Source organism: Balaenoptera physalus (genome assembly GCF_965194825.1).
Source record: "Balaenoptera physalus genome assembly, chromosome: 2".
Taxonomy (NCBI): domain Eukaryota; kingdom Metazoa; phylum Chordata; class Mammalia; order Artiodactyla; family Balaenopteridae; genus Balaenoptera; species Balaenoptera physalus.
The window spans coordinates 83837383-83850401 of record NC_138883.1 but is presented as its reverse complement, the minus strand read 5'-3'; the positions used below and the strand labels follow the sequence as shown (position 1 = coordinate 83850401).

At 41.7% G+C, this 13019-nt stretch overlaps 1 protein-coding gene across 5 annotated transcripts in view; it reads right to left on the bottom strand.

The window, feature by feature from the left end:
• EIF2AK4 (eukaryotic translation initiation factor 2 alpha kinase 4) overlaps positions 1–13019 on the bottom strand; it is a 109221-nt gene that overhangs the window by 40060 nt on the left and 56142 nt on the right. For 4 of the 5 annotated variants that reach the window (XR_014257815.1, XM_082442882.1, XM_082442884.1 and 1 more), the window contains 7 exons: positions 10548–10981; positions 9934–10003; positions 7608–7691; positions 5721–5843; positions 3743–3847; positions 1809–1866; positions 782–861 (listed from right to left, as the gene is read on the bottom strand). Coding sequence is in view for 4 of the 5 variants with exons in the window: in XM_082442882.1 (XP_082299008.1) it covers positions 782–861; positions 1809–1866; positions 3743–3847; positions 5721–5843; positions 7608–7691; positions 9934–10003; positions 10548–10981 (954 nt within the window). In the remaining variant the exon portion in view is untranslated. The remainder of the gene's footprint in view (positions 1–781; positions 862–1808; positions 1867–3742; positions 3848–5720; positions 5844–7607; positions 7692–9933; positions 10004–10547; positions 10982–13019) is intronic. The other variant, XM_082442883.1, reaches the window with a different exon arrangement.

Below are 13019 nucleotides of genomic sequence, written 5' to 3'. Positions count from 1 at the left end.
GCACATCGCTTCTCATGGCTAAGCTGGCCCTGCATCATCTGACCCTGGCCTTCCCTTCAGCTTCGCTTCGTGCCTCTCGCCCTCATAGCTCTCACCACGCTGCAGCCACACTGACCCTCTCTCTGACTGTCCTAAGTGTGCCACGCTACCTCTCATCCAGTCTTCTCTCTGTGCATGCTATTTCCTCTGCTTACCCCTCTTCTCTCCCAGCCAAGCTCCAGCCCCCAACTTTGCATGGCTTCTCCCCCCTTTCCTCCTTTATCCTGAAACCCATCCTCTTGGGGAGGCTTTCTCTAGTCAGTCGACCTAAAGATGATGTCTTTTACTGTTCTCTGGTCACTGGACTCCATTTCTTTTCTTCTTAGTTCCTATAGAGTTTGTGATTTAAAAATTTTTTATTTGTTTACTGTCTGTTTCATCCACCATCATCCACCAATGGACAAGCTCCCGGAGGGCTGGAATAAGATGTCTTATTACTTGATTGCCTTGTTCCCTGTGTTCCTGGGGCCTGGCCCAGGACCAGTTAGTTCAAATCTTCTTTAGATGGATGGAGGGACTGTAAGCTCCCTGGCAACAACAGTGCCAGCTTCAGACACTGTCCTTGGGCATCACGTGTCCTATTTGGAGCAGTCGCTCAATAGACATGTGGATATATATTGAGTGAATGAATGTTCCTGACTATTTCAGCTGGTAACTAAACCCCAAATGCTGTAATCTTGATATTCTTACTATTATCTCTCTCTTGAGATCTTTCCTTTTCCCCAAAAACCTTCCTCTTTACCTGGTTGTATGCAGATTTGGTGCTGCCTTGGACCTCTGGGCTTACATATAAAGCAGTGCCAACCATCCCAGTCAAATGACCTGCATGGAAGAAGGCAGAGGGAAGGATTACCAATAACAGGACTTAGAGATAAGGCAAATTTTTAACAAAACAAAACAAAAAAAGTTTCTTAAGAGTGAGACATGGTCTGTTAATTGTTTACACTATTCACAGGAAGAAGCAGCATGCATTTCACCAAGCTATTAACCCTAAATCATGGATGGCCACACACTTTGTTCCACACAGGATGGCTCTGCTGTGGTAAAGGGGCAGTGCCAGGCAGGAAGACCCCAGATGGCCCAGGTCATGAGGTAACCTCCTATTACCACCTGGGGTCAAAGTATAACTGCCTACCCAGAGGAGTAAGTTATTTTAATTGAAGGTCTAATTTCTTAGAGTTCTGAAGAACAATCTATATAGTGAAAAGGGAAAAAAATTAAAGCATTTCCATAATTTTGTTAATTTAATGAATAATTATAATGTGCTTCAGAATAAAATCTTTACAAATGAAAAAAAAGGTTTCACTTTGAGAAATTTTATTCTGTACTGCATATTTAAAATTTTCCTGGACTTCCCTGGCGGTCCAATGGTTAAGACTCTGCGCTTCCACTGCAGGGGGCACAGGTTTGAACCCTGGTCGGGGAACTAAGATCCCCACATGCTGCACGGCGCACTCCCCCGCCAAAAAATAATAATAAAATGAAATTTTCCTAAGAGGGTAGATCTTATGCTAAGTGTTCTTATCACAAAATTAATAATAATAGTAACAATAAATAAGAGGGCAGGAAGAAACTTGGAGGTGATGGATATATTTATGGCATAGACTGTGGTGATGCTTTCTTAGGTGTGTATGTACCTCTAAACTCCTCAGGTTGTATACATTACATATGTACATTTTTTTATGTTAAAAAAAGATAAAAGAGAAAAAAAGAAATTTTGTGGATTGCTTGTTAACACACTAATTAAATATACAGTCTTCTGGATTTACCTGAAGGGTCTGATTTAATCAAGTGATCTCCTGATGTATCATCTTGTTTGCCGTCAGCCTAAAAATTCAAGTAGCCAAATAAGAAATTAAAATGTTATATTATTCCACAGGAATGGATTATCATTTCTAAATGAAGACTGACTGAAAAATATTACACAGAAACCAGAATAACTATAATAATGCTTTTTTGAGCTTTAAATTTTTTTTAGTTTAGTTAGCTTACTAATGCAGGGCTCACTGGAAACCCCAATGAGATCAAGGAGAAGGGCAATTCACTGTAGAACTCCTTCGTGGCAGAACCCCCTGAAAACTTACCTAAACTAATTTATTTTCATATTCAAATGCCAAAACAGAATCTATTTACTGGGAAGAGTAAAAGTATATTAATAACAACAAACTCACTTTCTAACTTTTTAAATTTTCCCACTGGGTCAATTTTTACTCTTTTTTCCTAGAGGCTGGTCACCAAATATGTCCCACTGTCACTGCTAATACCTCTTAGGTAGCCTCACTTCTTCCACTATATCTGTGACAGCCCTGTTTCCCGCATTCCCCTAAATCACTATTTTTTGGACATCTCTCCACAGATTCCTATCACGAGCACTGCCATCAATAACAAGAGCTCTAATATTCGTAGAGTCAGGCAATGTTCCAGGGCTTTACCTATATTCTTATTTTATCCTGGTGACAACTTTGAAGCTGGTACTTGAATTAGGCACATTTTACGGAAAGGATACTAAGAGGTTAAGTAACTTGCCCAAGGATTCTAGCCCAGGGCAGTGGGCCTCCAGAGCCTGTGCTCTTATCTACCTCCCTACTATTACAGCCTACAGATATCAAGTTACATTTGTTAGTCTGGGGATCAAATCCCCAAAGAGCCCTTCCTTGGTCTTAGCACTCTTCAAATTCCCCAGTGCTCTGGTCAGGACCATGTCCTTACTGTCCCCCTTCCACTTCCTCCCTCTCTGCTCCTTCTAACCTCACCTTCTAATTTAACCCCTGAGGTTTTTCTCACCATTAATCCAAATCCTAGTTTCTTTTTTTGACCACCCTTATAATTAACTGCATTTACCACAGATTTTGGTGCCTAATCTCTGGCTTATGATGTTAAGTAAAACCCTTCCCCCAGCACTCAAGGCCTGACACCTCCAGGAATCCCCAACCTTCAAGCATCTTCTCTCACTGCTCCCCTACACCTCATAGTTTCAACCAACCAGACAACATGCTGGCCTTCAACAATCATGTCTGCTTACCCCAGGGCCTTTGCTTATGCTGTTCTTTCTCTCGGGAAACCCCTATCCTGGTGTCACCATGCCCTGCCCTCAATCTCAGCCTACTGGACTCTCACCATCCTTTAAGGCTCATCTGAAATGCTGTTTTCTTTATACAGCCCTTCTTGATCCTCATAACCATATGCAAATTTCCTCCTGCTTTTAAGTCTTATATGACTATTTCTCTCACCTCACATTATTTTAGCTTTGTAGGTTTAACAACTACTCTACAGTGTTGTGAAGAAGAGCGTTAATACCTTCTGATTTATGTTGTCTAGAACTCATTCTTCTGATGTTTTACGGTTTTTGAGCCTTATTTCCTTAAGCTAACTAAAAGCCCATCGAGTGTAAAGCATCTAGCCCAGTGCCTGGCATGGTAGACCAAAACACCAAATTGTTTCATAGAGTATTTCATGCCTTTGACCTAAATATCACCCACAAACTAATAATTGTATGTCTCTCAAGTGGAACGTACTCACTAAAACGTATTCACAATTTCAAAGCCTGCAGGATCATTTGCAGCTGCCCCTTCAGACTTGTATACTTTCCTGGGGATTACACAGCAGAGTTCAGGGAATTCATAGTCATGAGAATGTTAGAAGACAGGATAGTTAAGGCACATGGGTCCATTTTCAGGCACATTTGAATTAAAAAAATACTCACAGCAAAGGCTAGATGGTCTGTCGCCAAACCAAAATCACCTATTTTTACATGGTCATCAGAATCCAAAAAAATGTTGACAGGCTTCAAATCTCGGTGAATCATTCCCTGATGGAAAAGAGCAAAGAAACCAACAACGTTTTCCCAAACATAACTTATATCATACCTGTTTCCTCATTTGAAAGGCCAACCTAGTGATGAAAATTGGATGAGGTCTTCTCATGCAGACCATGCTAGTCCAGGCTGTCTGATCTCCACAATGTCTCCCAAATGTCCTGCCAATGACCTTGCCACCCTCTCCCAATCTACCTGCTGGTGGTCCTGATCAGGTCCAATCCAAATGGTGCCCTTTGGCATCCAAGACCCCTGTCTATCAGGTTCACCGTGATCTTTCTCTCTACTGCATCACAAAACCCTTGCTCTGGTCAGGGAGACACACACCATTTTCATTCCTTCTTCTACTCCTTTCTTCAGGCTACCTGCCCTGCCTAGGCTTTTCTCCACTCATTGGAACTGTACCAATATTTACAAGTGCCAACTTATTCACGAAGACTTCCACAGTAATTCTAATAATTCAACTTTGCATTCCCAGCACACCAGCTAAGTGCTCAATGATTACTTGTTACGTGAACACTACTTTCTCCCCTTCCTAATAGCATCCTCATCATGCTTACTGTTTCCGGAACTATAATACAGGAAATAAATGTAATAAAAACACTTTATGGTGTGATCTCTCTTACTGTTACATGAAGGTAAATTTCGGCTCCCTCAAAAAAACAGGAAGTCCCTCTCAAGTATGGGGTTTGTCATACACTTGTGCCTTTCTCTATTTCTAGGTTTGGCACAGTGTTAGACACCCAACAAATGGTTGGCAGGTACTGAGCAGATCAGATGGCAAGGAAGACAGCGCACGGAGCACGGTTCTAGGACCCCAGGACGCTAGCACAGTAATAGAGTTCTAATGACCTTCATTAGAGCTCATTTTTATGTCCAACCTTGCAAATTCCACTTCCACCGAATCATTTATAAACTAGACATCTGTAAATTATAGTCCTGGCTTTTTAGTATAAATATGGTACAGTATAAATATTTTAAGGTTAAAGAAAATTGACGCAAAGGAAAAAACGTATTTACACTAACACATTAGACAATCCCATTTTTAAAATGTAAGCAGCGTTTCATCTTGAAGCTAGGTCCATTAGCATTTACATCGTGATGACAATTTCTAGCTCTGTAGTGACATTTTATACATGTGGCAAACTATGTTAGTCGCATCTCTACCCTTGCTAGATGACTTTCTAATTTTCCCATGTTCCTAGGAAAGGTAGCACTGAGTCAGAATCACATATCTTGGCAGGTATTAATCACACTCTCACTTTATCTAAACCACTCAAGGAATCATCCTCAAGTTCCATACATGTTCAATTATTTCCACCTAACCCAGAGGCTGGCAAACTTTTTCTGCAAAGGGCCAGATGGTAAATGTTTTAGGCTTTATGGGCCACACAGTCTCTGCCACAACTACTCAACTCCACAGTGGCAGCACAAGAAGAGCCACAGGCAACACATAAACTGGTATGGCCCTGTTCCAATACAACGTTATTTATGGACACAGTTGAATTTCATAGAATGTTCAGGTATCATGAAATATTACCCTTCTTTCAATTTTTTACAACCATTTAAAAATGTAAAGGCCAGTCTTAGCTCACAGGCTGAACAGAAGCAGGTAGGGAGTTAGATATGACCCATGGGCTATAGTTTGCTGACCCCTCTTCTGTCCTTCAATGCTTTCTTTGAACTTTGATGCTTTATACTATTTTCTCATCTTTTGATATGTTCTATTTCCTATAAAAATAGATTATTTCAACATACCCATAATTTTCCCTCTATTTTAGGCTTTCTCAAATCGCACAATATTTGATTTTGCCATAAATTTTATGTAAACATAAGTTTTTCAGATATAAAATGTTGCAAAGTTTACTTTTTCATGGATATAAGCCAATCCATCCAGAATCTCTCGGAAAAGCCTCCAGAGCCTGACGGTGTCTCGATATAGTCCCTGGTCAATGGTGTCACGTAAAGTGCTCTTTTCACAGTACTCCATCTATGGACAAGAACAAACCAGGCAGGATTTGATGATATAGAGTTTCAATTAAGGAGGACAATGGCAATTAATGTAATCCCCCATTTTAAAACGTGTACCACGGATTTTAAATACTTATGGAAAAGGCTTATTTTTTTTTAACTAAAAAAAGAAACCAACAGTATTAAAAAAAATTGGGAAGAAATATGCATAATCTTACCACCCCAACAAAATCATTTTTATTTTTTATATTATTGTTCATTAAAAAAATAAGACTTTAAAATCCTTGTCACATATAATATGAAAACACTTAGAATTAAGTAAAATTTTATTTTTTGTTTTACAAGATTGTTTCCAAACCCAAATTTCCAAGAAGGGCTAATTAATAATCCAATGATGTCATTAGCCTTTTTCATTTGCATGTTAAATTAATGACAATGACCTTCAAGTCTAGAGCAAAACATTATAAATACCGAAACATTTAAGAAAGGGCTCTATCTCATCCTTCTTAAGTGTATTAATCTATCAGAAAACTGCAATATCATTTAAACCTTAGAGCAACATGCAGCATTTGATTTATGAAACTAGCCTATGTTTCAAACCAGTGCCACAGCTGAGATTTCTCATGAAGAAGGACTTTCTTGTTTTCAAAGAGGGGAACATGTCATTTTAAATGGGAGAAATATCCTCTCATGCTCAGAATAACATCTACAAACTCTGACTCATCCTCCAGGCCTCCCACACCAAGATCCTACCACACATCACGTACCTCTGCTAGGTACTTCTGTCTCACTGTAACTGTTTACAGCGTAATGGCATGTAGTAGATACTCAACAGTTAGCGGTTTGGGGGACAAATGCTTTATCATGTGTGTGAGTGGTTTATGTTTAGGGAAAACCTAAAACCTGCTGCAACCCCAGGAAAGCAACCACCTAACTAGACTCTTTTGAAACGTTACACTTGTCTGAGGGCTCCTTCTTGGGCATAGTACTGTATCTCACATTTAAAGATCTGCCTCCTTGCAGATGTGACTGAAAACACTAATAATGACTCACGGTCCTGTTCACTTGGGCCAGAGGCAAGTTTTCCGCTTCGGTTTGTGGCTGTCCCTCTGCTGGCTGAGCTCGCCACTGTCCAGAATGCGCCCCTCGGGAGTGTGAGCAGGACAAAGCCTATAAGCTTCCCTTTAGCAATGCCTCACTGGAGCTGGTTCTCCTGTCCCTCAGGGGTTCCAGGACGAGCCACTTTCCTAAAACCAGGTTGGTGTTTCTTCTGTACACACGAGGATGTATGTGCCTCGTACTTTGCTTGTCCAGATTTAACTTGTTAGACAAAGTAGAGCTTCTGTACATGCACAGTCTAGCGCTTATGGAACTCAGGTGGGTTCTAATTACTTCACACATGTTATTTCATTTATTCTTCACAAGCCATTGAGGTAACTGCTACTGTTTAATTTACAGGTGGGGAACCTGGGACATAGAATGCTGAAGAACCGTGCCTGAGCTCACAAAGCTGTGACCGGTAGATCCAGGATGTGAACTTACACAGCCTAAGTAAAGTCCAGAGCTGGAACCACTGCCCTGTGCCGTCTCCTGCTACGGTACAGGAGAGCATGGGTTCAAGACAGGGGGAAAGGGCCTCCATGCTATAATCCTCTCTGGCCAATTAATCTTTGGCAGTGCGGTGAGACCTCTTTGCTCGCTCTCTTGCTTTCATCTCCCAAAACCTACCCACCAGCAACTACTGGGAGTTGCCGTGTCACTGAGCTGCATGCCAGGGCCTCACCTGGATGTAGAGGTAGTGCACAGCCTCCGTGGTTGCCGGTGGCTCACTTTCATGGCAACTGTTCTTTCCATTGCAATCTTCATCCTAACCCAAGAGGAACACACGAGAGCTCAAAATGAGGCTGAAATGAAACAAGATCATCACCACCAAGTCGTTTGTTCCTGCCCCTGCCACATACATAGCTATCCTGCTGCCTTAGAGGGAAGGTGAGAAAGCAGAACAACAACCACTGTCCTTTAGATGCTTACAGCATTTAAAAGGCAATTCTGCCAATACCAGAATCTAATGCACAGTTTACAGGTCTGTTACTGTACAGAACAATGATGGGGACAATAGGAAACAGGTGGGTATTAAAGGTAATCCACAGAAAGGCTCTCAGTCAATTCCTTCTCACCACTTGCTATCTTTCTATGGATAAGAAGGGTAGAATGTATACAGGCTAATATTTTAAGGCTTCAGTTTTATTGGAATGCCTACCTTTGATGGTAGGCTTACTTTGGAAACAGAAGATGAGAAATCCATCTTTAGCTAAAACAATTTAAATGCGGTCACATTACCAGATGGCACACTGCCCTCGGCTACAGCACTGAAGAACCACCACCCAGCTGCCACTTAGGGTGACCGATCCTCTACACTACTTTTCCACATGGTTAGTCTGCTAGACCCCTACAGCTGTTTTTCTAACTCATGTCCCTTAAAAAAAATTCTTTCTTCTTCTAATAGACATATTTAAATACTCCCTCCTACCCCCAAGTATGGGAAAGCATTAGGTAGCATTTGACTGTTTCTGATCTGCATTTTTTGTGTGGAAACATTTTTTCAACATTTTATCTTTATTGAAGGAAAAAAACTGTTCTGGAAACAATCAAATTCTACTCTTTTTTTTGGCCACACAGCGCGGCTTGTGGGATCTTAGTTCCCCGATCAGGGATTGAACCCGGGCCCTCTGTAGCGAAACCTCAGAGTCCTAACCACTGGACAGCCAGGGAATTCCCTCAATTCTACTCTTGAATCATTTATTTATTCTGGGGATTATCTGTACAAGATTGTTAATCTCTTAGAGGCGTCTACCATCAATTAGAATGCCCATGGGATATCTCCCATAATTGAGAAAAACCAGAATTGTAAATTTGGTGCCCCCATAATAATTATATGCATAACTAATGCTAAAACCAAAGCAGTTAGTTTAGACTACTTATGCTATTATTCCTTAAACTTCCTCAGGGGTTAAGGGGATTTTAATAGAAGAGGGAAGTACTTTCAAAAAATGCTGGGACTTCCCTGGCAATCCAATGGTTAAGACTCCGTGTTTCCACTGCAGGGGGCACAGATTCGATCCCTGGTTGGGGAACTAAGATCCTGCATACTGCACGGCGCAGCCAAAAAAAAAAGTGCTGGCTAAAGCATTCAAACCTCATTCAAACCAATTTAACTGCTTATCCAAGAGAGTCTATGTATAGACTTCTTTTTATCTGCCATGAATGCACTCTGCTTGTAATTATATTTTTATTCCTGGTAATAAAGTCACTGCATCCAATCCCCAGCTGCAGAAGGTTTCTCTAGCAATAACTGACAGCCCTGGAAATTACAAAGCTTCACACCGAACTCCAAGCCATCAACACTGAGGGGCTCTGCTGGCCTGGATGCAGGAAGATACAGAATTGAGTGGGGTCCAAGGCTTAGAGCAGTGTTTCTCAAATCTTTCAGACCATGTTGTATTTTATATTACACCTAATACATATACTCATAAGAGACAAGTTCTACGAACAGAGTTTACCTTTACTAGTGTGATACATTTTGGTATTCTTTGCTCTTCTCTACAGCATTAAAAATAAAATGAAGCTGGTTGTAACCCTTGAAACTGATTTCATAACCCATTACAGGATCAGAACCCACAGTGTTAAAACACTGTTCCAGAGGATGGTTTATGAGAGTAAGTCATCAAGATTAATTGATGTGAGAGAGACCTACAGAACTCCACAATTAGGCTGTTTAGTTACTCAATTAATTTGCATTCAACCCTCATCCCCAACCACATAATGTTTCCTAAAATCCTCTAGGAAGTGGTTTTCACTAAAAGCAAAACAAAACAAAAAAACCCAGCATGTCAATTTATTCTTCTCTTTTTATTATGTGGATAAATTAAGACCTATAAGTAACTATATGAGTAGCATATTTTAAAAAATCATGTTTTAAAATCATGTTTCTATATCTGCATATCAGATTAAGGCTTTACTATTTTACCTGAGGTTTATAACATCAAACATTTGCTTATGTACCCATCCCATGATGAATAAAAAGGTGTAACTTCTATTTATATATTTACCTGATTCTGACTTTTACTGTTCTCATCTTCATTGTCAAAGATGATATCACTGTCAGAATCTGAAGCAGGTCTTAAAAAGAGAAATAGAGAAAGACTAAAGAAACCAAATTCCCTGTTATAATTCAATAGCTCAGAGTTATGATAAACTGTATCCAAATGGATACAATGAAATAAAACCATGAATGTAAATGACCAGGTTGGATTCTGAGATGCGTTAAACTTTATTTTAGGATCATAATTATTGGTTTGGTAACCCTTTTTAGAACTGCAGTAGGTCCTATGTCAAGACTCCAAATTAGTTCCTTTATGTTCCACAGAGTCGGAAGCCCTTATCTAAAAAGAATGCTCTTTTAAAAATCCTATTAAATGTATTAAGAGGAGGGACTGAAAGAAGTTTCTATTTTTCCTTCCTCCAGGGCTTGGATTTTGGAGATCTCTTGAAGATATCAAAGGGAAAAAACTCTTAGACTGAATGAATTTGGTTACTCTCTAAAAATGAGTTGCATATACATGTATTTCATCATGGTCCACAGGACTGGATTTCTAACCAAGTCCCTCCCCTTCCCCGGCCTGGGCTTGGCGGGGACGAGCCAGCAGCGCCCGGGAACTCTTACAGGAAAGACTGTGAGAAGACGCCGTCGTGTTCCTCGTCGTCATCCTCGTCGCTGCTGGAGTCTGGGCCGGTGGCGGGGAAGCGGGCGCTGGCCGAGCGCTCACCCGATGTGCTCCACTCCACCGAGCTGCTGAGGATGGGCGGCGGCGCGGCCGCCTCCACGCTGCCCGGGCCGTCCGTGTCGCTGTCGCCGACGGGCGGCCGGGGCAAGGCTCGCCAGTCCAGCGCCTGGGGCCCCGCGTCCGGGGGCGGCGTCGCGGGGCCCGCCGGCCGCTCGTGCCTCTCAATCCAGGCGTTGTAGTAGCGCACGATGTTCTCGTGGTGCAGGCGCGACAGCAGCGTCACCTCGCCCTTGATCCTGCGGAAGTGCTTGCTGGCCGGGTTGATGGGGATGCGCTTCACCGCGTAGCAGCAGCCGTCCAGCTTGTTCTGCACCTGCCGCGCAAAGGAGAAAGGAGAGGGGTCCGGCAGGTCAGCCACTCCAAACCCTGTATCGACTGGCATTCCTACTGTGTCAGCCCATCCCCTCCCAAGGGGAACCCCAAGTTCTGAGTCAGAACCCACAGCTACAGTCGAGGACCACGTGTCTGAAGTTCTTAAGCTGAAGAAAGTCGTGACTGACAAAAACAGAAAACATTTCACCCCAAGCTAAATGTATACAGCCTGCTAAGAGACTCTGGGGAAAACATAATCTCCATTTTAATCATTCATTTTATTGACAATTACATCCCTGCTTTTCCAATATCACATCTGCTATCTAAATTTCCAAGTAAACCTTGTTGCTTTTTTAACCTTGTTTTTAAAAAATTATTTTCCAAACTCAGTGTAAATTTTTAGAAGGTGATTTTAGTTTCTCTCCACTTGTTTTTTTTAAACTTAAAGTCTGCTAAACATAAACTAAGCAACAGTTTTAACAGACCTGCATGCAAATTCTAATTCTCAACTTACAAAGAACTTGGGCAAATGACTTAATTTCCTTGAAACTCGATTTTTTAATCTATAAAATGGCATTTACGGGCTTCCCTGGTGGCGCAGTGGTTGAGAATCTGCCTGCCAATGCAGGGGACACGGGTTCGAGCCCTGGTCTGGGAAGATCCCACATGCCACAGAGCAATTGGGCCCGTGAGCCACAATTACTGAGCCTGCGCGTCTGCAGCCTGTGCTCCGCAACAAGAGAGGCCGCGATAATGAGAGGCCCGTGCACCGCGATGAAGAGTGGCCCCCACTTGCCACAACTAGAGAAAGCCCTCGCACAGAAACGAAGACCCAACACAGCCATAAATTAATTAATTAATTAACAAAAAAAAAAAATGGCATTTATGCCACTTCCCTTACCTCAAAGGTGACTGTGAGGATTAAATGAAATGATGTGAGTAAAGTATCAAGATGTCACAGAGAAAGGTGTTCAGTAAATAAAAGTAATTGGCATTAACACAATTACTGCCCATCGATTTTTTTTTTTATTTTTTATTTAATTTAATTTATTTATTTATGGCTGTGTTGGGTCTTCATTTCTATGCGAGGGCTTTCTCTAGTTGTGGCAAGTGGGGGCCACTCTTCATCATGGCGCGTGGGCCTCTCACTATCACGGCCTCTCTTGTTGCGGAGCACAGGCTCCAGACGCGCAGGCTCAGTAATTGTGGCTCACGGGCCCAGCTGCTCTGTGGCATGTGGGATCCTCCCAGACCAGGGCTCGAACCTGTGTCCCCTGCAATGGCAGGCAGACTCTCAACCACTGCGCCACCAGGGAAGTCCCATGCCCATCGATTTTATTACTAAGATTGAAGATTTACAATTGATGTTATGTAAGGAAGCTAGAACAATACAATTAAGAATAAAAGAAAAACACAAGAAAAATACAAGAAAATGTTTCAAAGGCCAAATCTCCGTATCTTACATAGACGCATCCTTATCCCGGGCAGTCTTGCTATGCAATTGGGTTGACTGAAGTATTTTTTATAAAATTTTGTTTTCTGAACCTTCCAGTCCCAACCACGCAGGGCAACTGAAGTGACGGAAACTAACAACTTGCCCATCGCAGAGGGAGAAACTAGTTGGTTACAAGAGAGAGCATCATTCTCTTATTTGGCTCATAGGCTTCTATGCCAAAAACTACTTTTAGGAATGAGAAAGGAATACTATAAAAATGAGTTTCAGATTATCTTTTTTGGGGTACAGAAATAGTGGTACAAAGTACGTTTCTGAGTAAAACAGGTATTAGTCTGAATGCTGGTTGAAATGTCTTAGTGATGTATGTGACCTCAGGCAAATGACATAACTTCTCTGAGCATCAGTTCCCTCACCTGCAAAATGGGATAATACCTATTTCATAAGAATGTCGTGAGATTAAAAGACAAGGTTCATGAGCCACCTGGCACACAGCCTCAAAAAGGAAATGTGCTCCAAAAAAATGACAGTCCTGTATTCTTTTACTGCCACATTAATAGAGTGGAGGACTGTGGGAAGTTTTGGC